At 49.6% G+C, this 14917-nt stretch overlaps 4 protein-coding genes across 4 annotated transcripts; 1 reads left to right on the top strand and 3 right to left on the bottom strand.

The window, feature by feature from the left end:
• Positions 1–1527: 1527 nt before the first annotated feature.
• Positions 1528–3314, top strand: TRIVIDRAFT_87510 (uncharacterized protein; the record flags this gene model as incomplete). Its single annotated transcript, XM_014094785.1, has 4 exons — positions 1528–1760; positions 1835–2052; positions 2137–2361; positions 2423–3314. The coding sequence occupies 4 exons, from the start codon at positions 1528–1530 to the stop codon at positions 3139–3141; spliced, it is 1395 nt and encodes a 464-aa protein (XP_013950260.1).
• TRIVIDRAFT_80169 (uncharacterized protein) lies at positions 3311–5849 on the bottom strand (the record flags this gene model as incomplete). Its single annotated transcript, XM_014094784.1, has 4 exons — positions 3311–3381; positions 3501–5635; positions 5693–5728; positions 5788–5849. 4 exons carry the CDS (start codon positions 5832–5834, stop codon positions 3311–3313), a joined length of 2289 nt encoding a protein of 762 aa, XP_013950259.1.
• A 2299-nt stretch (positions 5850–8148) lies between these two features.
• TRIVIDRAFT_65121 (uncharacterized protein) lies at positions 8149–10374 on the bottom strand (the record flags this gene model as incomplete). Its single annotated transcript, XM_014094783.1, has 2 exons — positions 8149–8325; positions 8440–10374. The coding sequence occupies 2 exons, from the start codon at positions 10372–10374 to the stop codon at positions 8149–8151; spliced, it is 2112 nt and encodes a 703-aa protein (XP_013950258.1).
• Positions 10375–11944: 1570 nt separating this feature from the next.
• TRIVIDRAFT_65122 (uncharacterized protein) lies at positions 11945–14761 on the bottom strand (the record flags this gene model as incomplete). The annotated part of the gene is made up of 3 exons (XM_014094782.1): positions 11945–14467; positions 14519–14608; positions 14753–14761. 3 exons carry the CDS (start codon positions 14759–14761, stop codon positions 11945–11947), a joined length of 2622 nt encoding a protein of 873 aa, XP_013950257.1.
• Between the last annotated feature and the right edge of the window lie 156 nt (positions 14762–14917).

Here is a 14917-nt window from a genome sequence, read left to right as displayed (position 1 = left end):
CTAAAGAATGATGACAGGCACTCGCTCGTAAAGGACAGTACAGACATGGGTTAGGTATAGGAGTAGTACTAACGACTCAGGTGGTAGGGGAGGAGAGAGGAGACAAGGTGAGAATGTGGTTTCACGTGATGAGTCTGGGGGTGTATTGCAGCCTCAGGCACAGAGCATCTCTACAGCTCCTATCCAAGCATCATGACTCTTTATCCTGCCTCATAAATGATACCTGCTTGTCTCTACAGCTAATATGCACAATCCTTTGAAACAAGCCGGCAGAGAGAATTTATTATCTCGCTAACGCCTCCGCACGCCGCTATGCTTAACCGGCACATGCTTCTGAGCCAATCCACAGCCCCCGCGAGGACATCGGGGAAAATGTAAGCGCCAGGGGGGGCCAAACGCGGCTACCGGACGCCACAAGTTGTTCAAAGTGTGAGTGGCAATGCAGGCAGATGGGAGCCCTTTGATTTCCCCACGAACCTTGAGGGGAAACTGTTCCTTATTTCCTGCTGGGTAGAAAATTCCACGGCTTCTAGCGCCAGCAGATCGTGACGCTGCAATACATACGTGTGCCCCCGCACAGAACCTGCGAGCATTGCACCCGAGACAGCGTCAGCTTCGCCTGGGGGTCGTGTCACGGTGACGAGATTCGTGATATCCGGGGGGGCTTCTGGGGGACAAGGCAAGACCGTCGGCCAACAGCCACAGTCACTAAACACAACCGTCATCGGCCCATCCTCCTGGTGCTCTGCAGCCAACTCAACGCCAGGCTTCCAGGATTTCGGGCCAGCATTGACTCGAGACCCAGCATCTCAAGGATGCCAGGACTCGCTTCAGGCCAATGGACATCCATGCTAGGTTCCCCGCCTCGTCCAACCCCAGCAAGCTCAGACATCTCCACCACGAGCCCCGTCTTTTCTCCAGAGTTGCTAAAGGCGGGCTGACGGGTGTTGTTTGCGTGCAGGTTGCTATCGAGTCTGCTAGCAGTGGGCTCGGACAAGACTCGACCGCTATTATCGCGGAGAATTCTCCCTCGGGACCGCCTAACAGCCGGGCGACGCCACAGCAAGAGAGCCACGTTCTCCCCGTGTTCTATGGCCTGCGGATAATTTCTCAGCCATGTGAAAGGAGGCCTGACTGGACGCCACAGCTTAAAGAGGACGCAGACAACACTACGTGCCATTCTGGAGGAGCGATTTTGCCGACGGGATTTTTTAGGGCGGCTGGACTAGTACCAACCTGGAGTATGAGGCCGGTAATGGCCCGGATGATCATGTCCACATTTTTGCCAGGGAAAGCAAACGCTGCAATACGATGCAGGCCATACAAGAAATTCCTCTGGACGAGTCAAAGTAAACCCTGGCTGGTGATGTGAGGGGCTGGTCGACCGAATTGAGTGATAAGGGTCGCATTCCCAGCACGAAAATCGCAGCCTTGATTGAGAGCATCCCAGGCAACTTCGTCTCTTTTTTTTTCTTCCCTTCCATCTCTCTCCCTTTGGTAGGGTCCTCCAGATTGGAATCAACCACCATGGGCGCTGCATCCTTCTTCAAGGCCCGGTCGCTCAAGGCCAACGACAAGGGCCGCACAAAAGCTGCTGAGCTCACATTGAGGGAGTCCATATTCCCAATCGCCCTCGTCACCGTCCTGTTTTTCCTCTGGGGATTCAGTTACGGCTTGCTCGACACGCTCAACAAGCATTTCCAGAACACGCTCCATATCGACCAGGCGCGTTCTTCTGGTCTACAGGCCGCTTACTTTGGGTACGTTTTGCTATCTCGTCGCGCAATCCGCCGCGCTTTGCCAAGCAGATAGGGCTAACAGTGGGATTGTCCAGCGCATATCCATTGGCCTCTCTCGGACACGCAGCCTGGATTCTTCGTCACTATGGATACAGAGCCGTCTTCATCTGGGGTCTTTTCCTGTACGCTGTAGGCGCTGCCATTGCCATCCCTTGCATCAAGGCGAAGTCGTTTGGAGGCTTTTGCGCTTCCATCTTCATCATCGGCAATGGTCTCGGCTCTCTGGAGACTGCCGCCAACCCTTTCATCACAGGTAAGTGACGCGATGTCGTCTAACTCAATTATGGTTAACTTGCCCCTCTCCATCTTCAATCCCCACTGACACGATGTACCCCAGTCTGCGGCCCACCGAAATACTCTGAGCTTCGAATCAACATTTCCCAGGCTTTCAACGGTATCGGCACTGTCATTGCCCCCGTGCTCGGTTCATACGTCTTCTTCAACTTCAGCGACGAGCGTGCGCTTCAAAACGTGCAATGGGTTTACCTGGCCATTGTTATCTTCGTGCTCCTCTTGGCGACCCTGTTTTTCCTCGCCAAGATCCCCGAGATTACAAATGCCGGTGAGTGTTTATCTGCAATACAACCCCCTACCGAATCCTTCTAATGCAATTGCCCTCCTAGATATGGAATTCCAAGCCCAAGAGGCCCACGGCAGCTCGGATGACAAACCACTCTGGAAGCAGTACAGACTCTTCCACGCCGCGCTTGCCCAGTTCTGTTATACCGGTGCCCAGGTTGCAATCGCCAGTTCCTTCATCAACTATGCCGTGGCAACTAGACCGGGTACCACGAGCAGCCTTGGCTCTAAGCTGTTTGCCGGTGCCCAGGCCGCTTTCGCCATCGGTCGGTTTACGGGAAGTGGTGTCATGCGCTTTGTGAAGCCAAGATGGATCTTCCTCTTCTTCATCAGCATGTGCATCATCTTTATCTGCCCGGCCATTACCCAGAAGGGCAACACCGGCATCGCTATGCTCTACGTTGTCCTCTTCTTCGAGTCTGTCTGCTTCCCCACCATCGTTGCCCTTGGAATGCGTGGTCTCGGCAGACACACCAAGCGTGGCAGTGGCTTCATTGTCGGTGGTGTTGTCGGTGGTGCCTGCGTTCCTCCCTTGACCTTTGTGGCTGCGGAGCGTCACGGCAGCGGCATCAGCATGGTCGTTCCCCTGAGTTTCTTCATCGTGGCCTGGTCATATGCCTTCTGCGTCAACTTTGTGCCTGCGTATAGGGATGTTGTCGATGCATTTAGCGACACTGACATTGGCACCCAGAGCCACTCCAACGACGAGGAGATTGCAGAGAAGGTGGATCATGAGAAGCCTGTGGTTACTACTGTTCAGTAAATATGGATGTAGAGCGGGGAACATGGGACGTCGTGTATGGAGCGGCGAGGTTGGTTTGGTTCTTAAATTGGATTGATGAGTTTTCTTGGATACCAGTATTATCACCTGCTTTGTGATCAACTTCCGTTTGACACATGTTATATAATGATTTCATGGCAAATACATAACTTTACAACTTGACACTCGCAACGTGCTGCTTGATTTGCTCCACATCAAACTTGTCTATTTCTCTTTCTTGGTCTAATCCCAAAGTATATGTAACAATGCGCTTTGTTTCACAACAAGTTGAAAAGAACAACTCCTCGTCTCCGTCTCCTATATCCGATCCAAAGCCAAACAACCTCATTACATCTACGTACCGTTCCTCCTTCTTCCTCCCCTCGTACTCCTTTCCACGTGGCCCTTCAAGACCTTCCTCGTCTCGATCAAGCTCCTCTTCTGCTTGCTCTTGGCCTTGCCCAGCGTCATCAAGAAGTTCTTCTTGCGCTGCTTCTCCCTGTTGCTCGTGCTCTTGCCGGCGGCGTCCTTCTTGGACTTGCGAATGGCCTGCGTGCTCTTGTGCTCGTCGCGGTCGGGCTTGCCCTCCTTGGCCAGCGCGACCTTTTCCTCCTTGGTCAGCTTGCGGAGGCGGATGGGCGCCTCGATGTTCTCGGCGGTGAGGCCGTCGTCGGCGTGCGTGGGGCCGTCCGGGTTTTGCTGCTGGCGCTTGCGGAATTTGCCGCCCATGGCCTTCTGGACGGAGGCCGCGGCGCGGAGTTCCTGGAGCTTGGCCAGGTCGGCCGGTGTGAGGATTGTAGTTGTGGCGAGCTTGGTCATGCGTTCGAGCTCGGCGGCTTCGTCTTCAGCATTGTCTTCGTCGCCGTCTTCTTCTCCCTTTCGCTTCTTGGGAGCCGGCTCATCCTCGTCTGAAGAATGTTCCACGTTGATCCACTCTCCAGAGTCGCTGCTGTCTTCTGAGCCAACCTCCCACTCATCAGAGTTGAAGCCATCTTCGTCCTTATCTTTCTCGTCGTCGGAGGCATCGCTTCCATCTTCTGGCAGGCCCTTTTCAGCACGCTTTCGCTTCCTCTGCTCTTCCTTCCACTTGGCAAGGAGATCCAGACCCTCAATACCGCCAACTTCCTCCTCTCCGAACTTGCGCTGCTTCATCAAGCCGGAGCTCAGGCCCATGGCGGCATCTTTGCCTCGGTCTCTCTTCTTGAGCATCTCTGCGCCGACCTCTCGGTATAGTGACAAAAGACCCTTGGCAGCCATCATGACGCCCTTGTCTTTGCTCTTGCGGTACTGGACCAAATCCTGCAGCAGTGTCTCCGTCATGGCTAGAGATTGACGAGAGCATATCTCACGAATGGCATTCAGACCAACTGCGGCGACTTCGGAGGCTGACGCTTCAGAGACGAACTCATTGGCAATCTTTTGGATCAGGGGCTCCAGAGCATCAGGAGGTACCAGGTTGTGCACACCCTGTGCCAGAGACGCAAGGATTGATGTGACGGATTGTTGCTTGGGTGTAAGGTATTTGATGAACCAAGAGTATAACGGCACAATGGTAAGCTTGTGTAGACCGACTAATCTGGTAATCAGCTGCAGAACAAGCAACTTTGTATCCAGAGAGAGCTTGTTCTTTGTACTCTGCAAGTGTTTTGTGAATAGCTGATCAGCAAACTCCTGAGGGTCATGTAGCAAGTGCAGAGCCGAAAAGTTGAGGGGGTGAGGCTTTGACTTTTTCTTTTCCTGCCTCTTGACTTTGTCGACTGCCTTTTTATAAGCCTCCTTTTGTTTTCTTGATTTCTTGTTGATGGTGATCTGATGCTTCACTTTGGCCAGGTCTATTTCCTCGTCGCTGCTTTCGTCTTCGAGCTCTTCACGCTCCTTGTCGCCGCCCAAAAAGAATCGGACAGCGCCAATAATTACTTTCTCGTTGTCGGCCAAACAAGCTTCTTTCATGACATCGACTGGTTTCGCATCTGTCCAAACCTGTCGCTTCCACAGCTCGCGCGTCAGCTTGATAGCCCAGATAGCCCTTGGCGAAGCGCGATCTGCTGTGACCAAGTTGTATAGCACGGCCTGAATAGTTCGGTTGAGCGGGTGGTTTGTAGACTTGGAATTCGAGTTGCGCATGTCGCTGAGGATTTTCTGGAAAAGCATCTCTCGCATGGACTTGCTTCGCGAGGACACGAGGATCGGGAACAGCGTTGTCAACAGGCTGGTGGAGTCGATGACCTCTTTTCGTCGCAACAGCACCAGACTGCCAACAACCTTGTCTCTCAGCTCGTGGTGAAGAGTTTCGTGGTTCTGAGAGACGATAGCCTTCAAATCGTCCGGGAACGTCTGCGTCTCCTCGGGGTAGCAGTCGGCAACATGCGCAATGAGATCGATCATGTTGTGGAAGGATTCGACTGAATCGGCGGCAGCCGTCGTCGGCGACATGAAGAAGATTTCGCGCTGGGCCTCATATTGCTCCCATTGCTTCAGAAAATCGTCCTTGTAGGATCTGCAACAGTGTCAGCGACAGCCCTCCAAGGCGGATAGAGGGCGATCAAGAGCATACTTGGGATCCCGACGGATTTTATACTGAAGACTCGCGCTGTGATGGTTGTTAGCACAATGAGGGACTGGAGCGCATCCGGATTGAGCAAAACATACAAATCCGCATCGATCTTCTCGAGCGCCGCGACTTTTCTTTTCACCATTTTTGCGACTGGTTGGGACGCAATAGAGGCGATTTTGTATGGGATTGGTTTTCGCCTTGGCGGGACGGACTGAGTTGCAAAAGAAATTTTGGATTATCGGCGCTGGCTGATAAGATAAGGATAAGCTTAGCACCAGTCTATTTCTACAGGGGGGAAACTCCACTACCAACTAAATTAGGCGATGCTGCTTCTTGTAAGGTGAGAGTCCAATGTCCAGGTATTTAATAAAGACAGAATGAGGATTGTATTTATTGCAAGCTTCTGAGGAGCCCGGAATTTTCAATGAGTCGATCATTTTCTGAAGCGATTATTGCTTTCATTCACTAATCTCAAATCTTTCTCGATTATTTTCCAGAAGTCATGCCCATTCAACTATAAGACGCCTTAATGCCCCAACCAGTGCCAGTCAATCTCGAGCAAAAGTCAGCTTTCCCGATCAATTCCCACGTCTGTTTTTATATTGACAAATGCTTTTCCATGTGTAATCTATCGTTTCTATGTCCTCCTTTGCGTCACCCATTTGACAATGTCTAGCTTGTCCGTTATGGTGGCCCAAATGCGTAGCCACGCCTTTGTGGCCTCATTCATCACTTGCACAATCTCCTCTTTCATTTTCTTTGCCGGCTGGTGATTCACGTCGGAGGCCTGGTTTCTTTTCCGTCTTGATCCAAGACTGCGTGACTTCAAGAAGCCTGATGCAGTTTTATCTCACGCCCGGTCAGATGCGTTCACCCGCGTATCGGCCAAGCAGGGATTCGTTTCCTGTTACTCTGACCTTTTTTAAATAGTAACTTGTCTCTAGAAGACTTAGATTGCCGAGTAAAATTCGCTCACACCGGAACGTACAATCGCTGCTTCTCTCTACTCTTACTGTTTCTCTCTACTATTGCTATTCCTTTCTACTATCGCTACTTCTTTCTACTATAGCTATTATGGCTACTTCTTTCTACTATGGCTCCGTCTTTTTTGCTAACTGATTAGGTACGGTACTGTAGGCTCACCAAACATCGTCTTCCCTTCCACTGGGTTGAGGACACCAAACCTCGCACCTTTCTATCCACGACCCATTGATTTGGAGTCTGCTATTCACAACGACAATCTTTCGAGCATCCAGCATCATTTCCCCCATTACCTCTGTCTTCCAATTTGACACTAATTCTCGGCAATGGACATCCAAAAAGAGGCAGTGGCAGTACGGGGGATACTGCACTGCTAACTACCTTGGGTAGTAGTAGCTGTGATTTTTACTGGTTGCTCCCGTCGTGATGTGAATGACAGTGATTTTGTTCCGTAAAATAACAAATGAGGATACTAATCGGTGATCGGGGCTATTATTAAGCAAAGCTGCGAAGCCAGCTTTGCGAAGTTGTAAATTGAGTGAAGTGCAACTTCCAGACTTGCTTTATTAATGGGCAAAAATGACAACAAGCTACCACATTTCTAAGCCACAGGTTGAGATACTAACTGGTATTTGGTCAGATTTGTGATTTTTGGCAGCTTTTACCGCCCGCGATGTAGTGTTAATATTGTTTTTAGTGTTATTGCAAGCTAAACGTAATTATTGCAATATTTCTATAGTGTTAGGCTCTATAGCTCTCCACGGCTCCCTATATCTTATATTACCCGCAATATAGTAATATGCCTTAATATAATTTTACATTTAATTTTTTTTACCCAGACGTATTTCCTTTTAAATTAATATTATTCAAAAACAGAGGAAAGCAGCTTTCTACAAATCCTAAATACTACTATAACTACAAGACGCCGTAGGTACAGCGCTACAAATAAAGCTTACTGTAGGTGCGCCTCCGGAGGGTAATAATAAATTTCTCGTTGAATATATATAGTTAGTATCTACGACAGGTAGCGATAACTTAAACTTTGATTGAACGGGATGACTTTGAATGAATGGGATGTCTTTGAACGAACGGGATGGCCTTGATTGAACGGGATGAGCTTAATTAAATAAGCTGACCTTGAACAATCCGGAAGAGCTCGATTAAATAAGCTAACCGCGATCTATCTAAATGGTCTCGTTCTATTAAAGTAGCTTCAAACGAATGGGATGACCTTGAACGATCCGGCTGACTTCGAACGATTTGGTTGACCATGATCCAACTAGCCGACTGCGATCAGCGCAGTTGCTTTACTTGCCCTTATGAACGCCTTTAGCGGGCATCAGACTTGAATGCCTGGAGAAACAGAGGAAACTGGTAGGAAATTTCCAAGAACTTCCCAAGAGAAAGACAAACGGCCCGTAGCTTAGGCCGAAGTGATATTAGATAAGAGTCGATATGAAGGAAACTAGTGAAGGTCAAAAGTAGGTCGAAAGCAGGTAGGGAGAGGGTAGATGCGGCAGTGTGAGGAAGAGCACCAGCAAACACTCCGACAAGAGAGCAAAATCGACGGCAAAGACAGTCACCCCAACAACGAACAACAGAGACGGCTTCTGGACCGCAACTCCACTACCAAGCACGTCGGCGGGCAAAGACTCAAACAGAAGCAGCATGATCGCCAAACTTCAGGACAAAGTCCGGACTCTGCAAAGCGACCTCATGACAGAGATTTGCGTGTTTGGGTACTTTCTTCCACTATCGCTACCTACAAGGGCGAGCCTGCTACAAGTAGCGATAATGGCGACAGTAGAAGAGAGTAGCGACAGTAGCAGAAAGTAGCGATAGTAGAAGAAAGTAGCGACAGTAGCAGAAAGTAGCGATAGTAGAAGAAAGTAGCGATAGTAGAAGCAAGGAGATAATTCTATTATCTGACTACGGGTACGCAATAGGATATGTGGCGTTTTTCCTGTAAAATCCTTGATATTCTCAAACAGGTGCTCCGCCGGCACGACAAACGTTAAATTTGATGCCGTATTGAAATCAAAGCACTCAGTGGCATCATCCGTTGGGAGCCTCCAGCTTCCCGCAGAGCGCGGCTTCACCAGTGCAGCACCTCCGGTAACCATGCCAACAAACCGACCAGAGTTATCCCAAACTGCAGCCCCCGAATCTCCGCCAAAACTGAATCTGTCACCTGTATTCTCTCCCCCTCCAAAGATAATCCATTCCCAGACTATCGTCAATCCATCATCCCCGGTAAAATCTCGCCGAACTGCGAGGATCTCATTGGTCACGCCAAATGCTACTTTTGAGGTCGCCATGCCTCGCGTCCCGACTGCGAATGAAGAAGTTGTTCCATCTGTTGGGGTTGGTAAAACTCCGCTGATTCGAAGGAATCCGTCATCATCCAGGCGATCCAGCAGACGTGGAATTTCTGCATCTAACAAATAACGCCTGTGTCGACTTCTCGGGAGTCCAATACCAAAGGATCCAATACCACGATCACGCATATCATCAAACTCGCTACGATTGATGTACACCATATTGGTAGGCTGGGCAGCGAAGGCGGCCGTATCAAGCTCAACCAACGCCCAGTCCGCAAAGTGCCCACTGGGGAATATACCCGGTGATGGTGCATAGGACACATGCCCAATGATTCGGGATTGATCAAGCGCTGCCTGCGTAAGGCTAGTGGCTTTGGTGGCTTGTGACACAATGGTGTCTAATACCAATAGACGCTCTCGCTCCTCAGAGGTGGGCCGAGGAGTTTCCTTGGCCTCTGCGGTCTCTTTTGCGGTCTCTTTTGCGGTCTCTTCTGTTGTACTATGCTGCTCATCCCATTCTTTGATCTTCATTTCCAGCTCTCGGTGCATTCTTCTCCAATATTTCTCTTCCCGTTGGCTGCAAACGGTTAGCTCCCTAGCTGTAAGAGGATTCACTTGTCGAATAGCCACAGTCTTGTCCCCAGAGTTGTTATACTCGCCATCGCCCAACGGACGAGAGGGCGAATCAAGAACGGCGTGTTGACATGTTAAACCATAGGATACATCAGCGTCTCCCAATCGCAAGTGAAGGCCCATAGTGCCCGCTTTGGCAAGCTTTGGATTATCGATCTGATATCCGATTTGAGATGAGAAGGGGCGGACATTATCAACGATATCTTCAAGTTCGGTAGGAGGATTCGAAATAAGCGAGGCATTAGCGGGGCACTTGAGATCGTCTATAAAAGCATCTAGCTCTTTGGTCGCAGCATATTGGATCTCAGAGACTTGTTGGATCTCAACCTCGACATCGGTTATCCCGAGCGAACGAATGACGGTTCGGCAAGCTAGAGCAGCTTCAATCGACGTTTCCCAGGGCTCCAAATCAGAGAGAGTCTCAATGATGAATACTACAGGAGGTCTTCGGCTCATATAGTCGCCTAAGCGAATGGGATAGAAGCGATGCCACGGAAAAGCTCCTAACGCAGTAATGATGGCTCGAGCGAAATCTCGACTGTACACCGATGTTATTTCGTGATCCTCGATTGGCTCTCTGTGTATAGAATCGCCGCGGAATTCGCGTGTATCGCCGTAAGGGCCATGGGGAACAAAGGGAGTGCTACTCGTCCTGGCAACTAGCTTGGGTTTATCGGTCAACCCGTTATAGTATCCGACCTTCTCTTTGTTCCCTGGTGGATAGGGCAGTCCTTGAGTAAGGGTCATTGCGATTGTTGGGTGACGAGTCTTCAGGCGCTTTTTCTTTAAGGTGCGTGGTTCTTAAGGGAGTAACATGTGCTCTCTATGGGTTCGTGTTGCCCTTTATATAGGCAAGGATACTAAAGCACGGGATCAGCCGAGTTCTAGGTTTCAGCGAATAAAGGATAAAATGACTCACCTGGATTAACTTCACCGTATTGATATGGCGACGGGGGCCTATTTGATGACTGAAGTATGTGTATATATTGCGCCTCGTCCAGGCGACAAAAACCTTATAAACTGGAGAGATATAGCAATAAGAGAAACAAGTAGCGATGGTAGAAGCAAGTAGCGATAGTAGCAGAAAATAACGATGGTAGCAGAAAGTAGCGATAGTAGCAGAAAGTAGCGATAGTAACAGAAAGTAGCGATAGTAGAAACAAGTAGCTATGGTAGATGGAAAGTCGGGCAGCGAATCCGGAACAGCCTATCCTAAAGGGATGGTTGGTGAGAGCTACAGAGGATAATACCACACACTCTAGGATCAAGACGGAGAATAAACCAGGCCCTCCAGTGTGGTTGAGCCATACACTGGTGGATACAGTGTTGGACGATCTTGAGGACCTGATTCCGAAGATCATGGACGTGATGTGAATCTGTCCGGTTTTGCGATGTATGCTTGGCCATTGCGGTCATTTTGACGTTGAAATCCTTGTAACCCCCCCACAGCGACCATGTCGAGGCGAATAGCACCGACGGCCTCACGCACTTCTTCACACACTCGAAGTAGCAGGGGTAATAGTCCTCTGGATCAAGGCTAATAAGGTGGAACACACCCCTAACCAGGACACGACAGTGCATCTCCTCGCTCTCATTCGTGAGTGCCTCAAAGTCGATCGGGTTAGGGTGGTCATAATCTTTCCTGAGCTTGTCATATAGCTCTTGCTCCCACAGCTCTTACACATTTGCGAGGTCGCGCGGTTCGTCCGGTTCTATAGTCCTGATCACCGGGCTTCCCCACCACCTTCGTGCAGGCATCTTCTCTTCTCTTGCCTGGTGTCTTTCTTCGATGATCAGATGTGTCGGTTCGTAAGGAGTGTAGATCGTAGATGGTGATGCTCGCTAGAGTTGGTGCTGCAGAAAGGTAAAGGATGGGTGAATTAATGTGAAGATGTTAAGAAAGGAAAGTTAGAGGTGGACAAAGAAACCGACAAAGAATTAAATTTACGCTTTGCTCATGCATGCGTGATTTTGTGTTACGCGTTCATCGCATCACTTTAGCCAACTGCCCACCAGCTGGGGATATTGCTTTTGCATCTCTGGGGAAGTAGGGCCCGAATATTTGTTTCAGTTTCAGCAACCCTATATACTGTTCTATCAGCACGTATGATAGCACCGTGTGTATAGATATTAAGTCTGGAGAACTGTCAATTGATATCTGAGCTATAGTATCTGATCGATCTTTCGGTACAAATCCTCATTTGAAAGCTCGACAAATGACAACCAGGTTCTCGTGCCAAAATAAACGTGCCAAAATGAACAAGCAAACCTTGAATAGCTCTTTGCGTTTGTCCATATACACCGAGGCATCATGTCATCAATTATTCTTCGCTCGAGTACGACTGCCAGCGGAATCGTCGGTATTTGCCCGGCGCTTTGCGGTTGTCTTAGTCTTAGCTTCGATTCCGTGTACAATTTCGAGATGGGTTCGTAACTTGGTGCTGTCCATCTTCTCCGCTTTGGTGCACATGGCTGGGAAGCACGGGCATGTTCTCTCTTCCGCTTGCTTCTCATGGTCTTCTAAATGAAGCGAAATGTGTGTCGAGAGATCATAGAACGAAGCGTGAGTTGCGATGCGCTTCTGTGTAGGTGACTGTTCGTCATGAAAGCAAAAAGGGCAAATACGCGGGACAATCGCGCGACCAACAGTGACTCCTGTATAACCGTGTTTTGCGACGACGTTGCGGGCATCGTTCAGGTGTCTTTCTGCATGGGAACGCCACTCAAGCGGTTCGATAAGCCAAGTCTGGCAGTACTCGCAAAATTTGACTTCATTGGATTTTACCGTGTAAACGTGGTGGACAGACCAAACATGGTCCAATAAATCGTCGAATGAGTCGAAATCAGGTCCATCACGGCGGATGCGACCCCCTTCAGGATTTTTCGCGCATCCTCCAAAAAAACAGGTTGGTACCTTGTCACCGTTTGCGCCCGTCTTCTGCATTGTCCGCACATGGCTCCTCATGTGATCACCTTGTTCCTTGATTGTCGTGAAGGTTTTGCCGCAAGTTACGAATTCGTAAAGTTGATCTCCATGACCGCAGACCTGGTATTGGCAAGGTTGGTTCAGGGGGAAAATCCCATCCCGTAGAGACGTTGCCCTCTGTATGGCGTCTTTTTGAGAGCATTTGTAGCAATGTTCGTCTGGGTGATGAACCTCTACTAAATCGATGCCACAGAAGCGGCACGCGTATGTTCCAGGAAGTGGTTCTTGTCCTGCCCAAAACGTATCAATACCATGTGTAACTTTGAACCACGACATCATAACACCGCAGAGTGCCGCCTCGTCGTCTCCGGCACCCTTTATGTCCGCCAGCATGTCATTATAGGCCGATACCCCTTTCATTTTAATCCTACCAATTCCTTTGCCAACAATGTGATCTGGAGCACCATGAAGAGCCATGGATGGATCATCGGTCTCTGATTGCAAAGCGTTGTTAGTGGTCTTTTGAACGCCGTCGGTTGGAAGTTCTGCATTCTGATCGATTGTCTCTTCAGTCTGGCACTTTGCTGACGTTAACTCGCTCAGTCGTTCTTCCTCTAGTGCTGTAGCCTCATCCCAGGCGGTATCATCAAGTAGATGTGGCTCAACCATGGATTCAGCCATCGCTCCAAGTTCAGCATCCAGAGTGTTAGCAGTACCTGGGGCACCGGGGGAACCATTGCTGTCATTGCTGAAAGTCGCGAGGGTGTACGCCGCTCCTCGGCGGAAGCAATAAGCAACCAGACGATTTTCGAGCCCACAATATTGTCCCAATTTGCGTATGTGCGCCTGCATATCTACTGTCAACACGGGATCTGTCGTCAACCGGTGTTTTTGGTCCATTTTTCGTAGAACTGGCACTGAGAGAAATTCTTTCTTGATCGCTATGCGACGGCCAGTCTTGGCAATATGTGGTGGCAGTCGGAGACTCGCCAAATCTTCCCAGGTAGTTATACCATAGTCAAAGACGCCGTCAATCAGCGCCAACGTCAAAAGCAGTCGCAGAGTATCTTCTAGTGCCATAGAAGGGGGCAGTAGAGATGTGAAAGGTACGGTGTGGTAGCGCGACTCATCTGCCGTCTGGCCTTTGGACCATCGGACTTTGATGTTGACACGAATATCAAATTCATTGTCGTCAATTCGCTGAAATGTGTAGAATTCAACATCTTCCCAGTGTAGGCACTGATGCACCGGTCGCGACGGGTTTCGAGCAATTTCGCTTCCCCGTCCACACAAATCAACAACCAAGACGATGTACAGAGTAAGATTAAGCACCGTCCTCATATCCGGAAACCTGTTGAGATATTCTGGGGAGTACAACTTTGACAGAATGAAGGTGACGTCTTCTGTATGGGCGACACTCTTGGTATGCATGGCGGTCCTGATGCCCTCTTGATTAATCAAGTCGTTATGGACGAAATTGTTGACTTCACGCCGAATAGCGGTCAGAGAGTCATGCTTGCACTCTCTTTCAATGATCGACATGATCATTGCCATGTAGTGGTTCACAGTCTTCACGCTCAGCTTCTCATTAAGTCCACCAACTCGAGAACGCACGAGATAGCGAGCATATTGTTTAAGCAGCGAGGTTGCTGGTAGCGAAGCTCCAGGCGTGAAATATGCTGGGACCACATCTACTTCAGGGTACTGGTCTTTCATGAACTCGGTGAACCAACGCTTAGCCTGTCGGAGTGCGTAGATTGTGTTGGCGGTTTGGAATCGCTCAGACGATGCGTGGTTCTGCAGCCGTTGGAGTTCCAGCTGCTCAGGGGAAAGCTTTGCTTGGTTGGCAGCGAACCGCAAGCGCCGCTTCTCTGCCTGCGATGTTGCTGGCATCTTTCCAGAGTGAAAGGACCGCTATTTCATCCAGTTAGAATCAATTCATGACATTTCAGAGTCATCGCTTACCAAGATTCGAACAATTGGGGGTGTGCTGGACAGCCACAGCGACGGGAAATCTTGGAGGAGAGAGGTAGATGGGTGAGAGAGGCCTCCGTTCTGGACGAGAGGGAATATTTCGTTCTTGCTGGATCATTTAAGCGAATTGACGACCGGAGAGATTGTCTCGCTTGTGTGAGGAGGTGGATGCTCCTTCCTTGAGTTCAGCCGATGTAGTGGCAGACGTGCTATCTTTGCAAATACGGCAGCCATGATTGCGTAAACGTTCGGTAAGAGCGAACCATGAGAAGGCACGCAACCAATTTGATTCGCGGACTAGCGGTGTGTGCGTATGTCGGTAGGTAGGTAGGTATCATTGCGACTGCCCTCTTCCACAGGAACCGTATCATAATCTTGCACAAAGGGTAA

The sequence above is a fragment of the Trichoderma virens genome, assembly GCF_000170995.1.
Source record: "Trichoderma virens Gv29-8 chromosome Unknown TRIVIscaffold_91, whole genome shotgun sequence".
Taxonomy (NCBI): domain Eukaryota; kingdom Fungi; phylum Ascomycota; class Sordariomycetes; order Hypocreales; family Hypocreaceae; genus Trichoderma; species Trichoderma virens.
The sequence above is the reverse complement of the archived record's forward strand: the minus strand, read 5'-3'. Positions and strand labels throughout refer to the sequence as shown.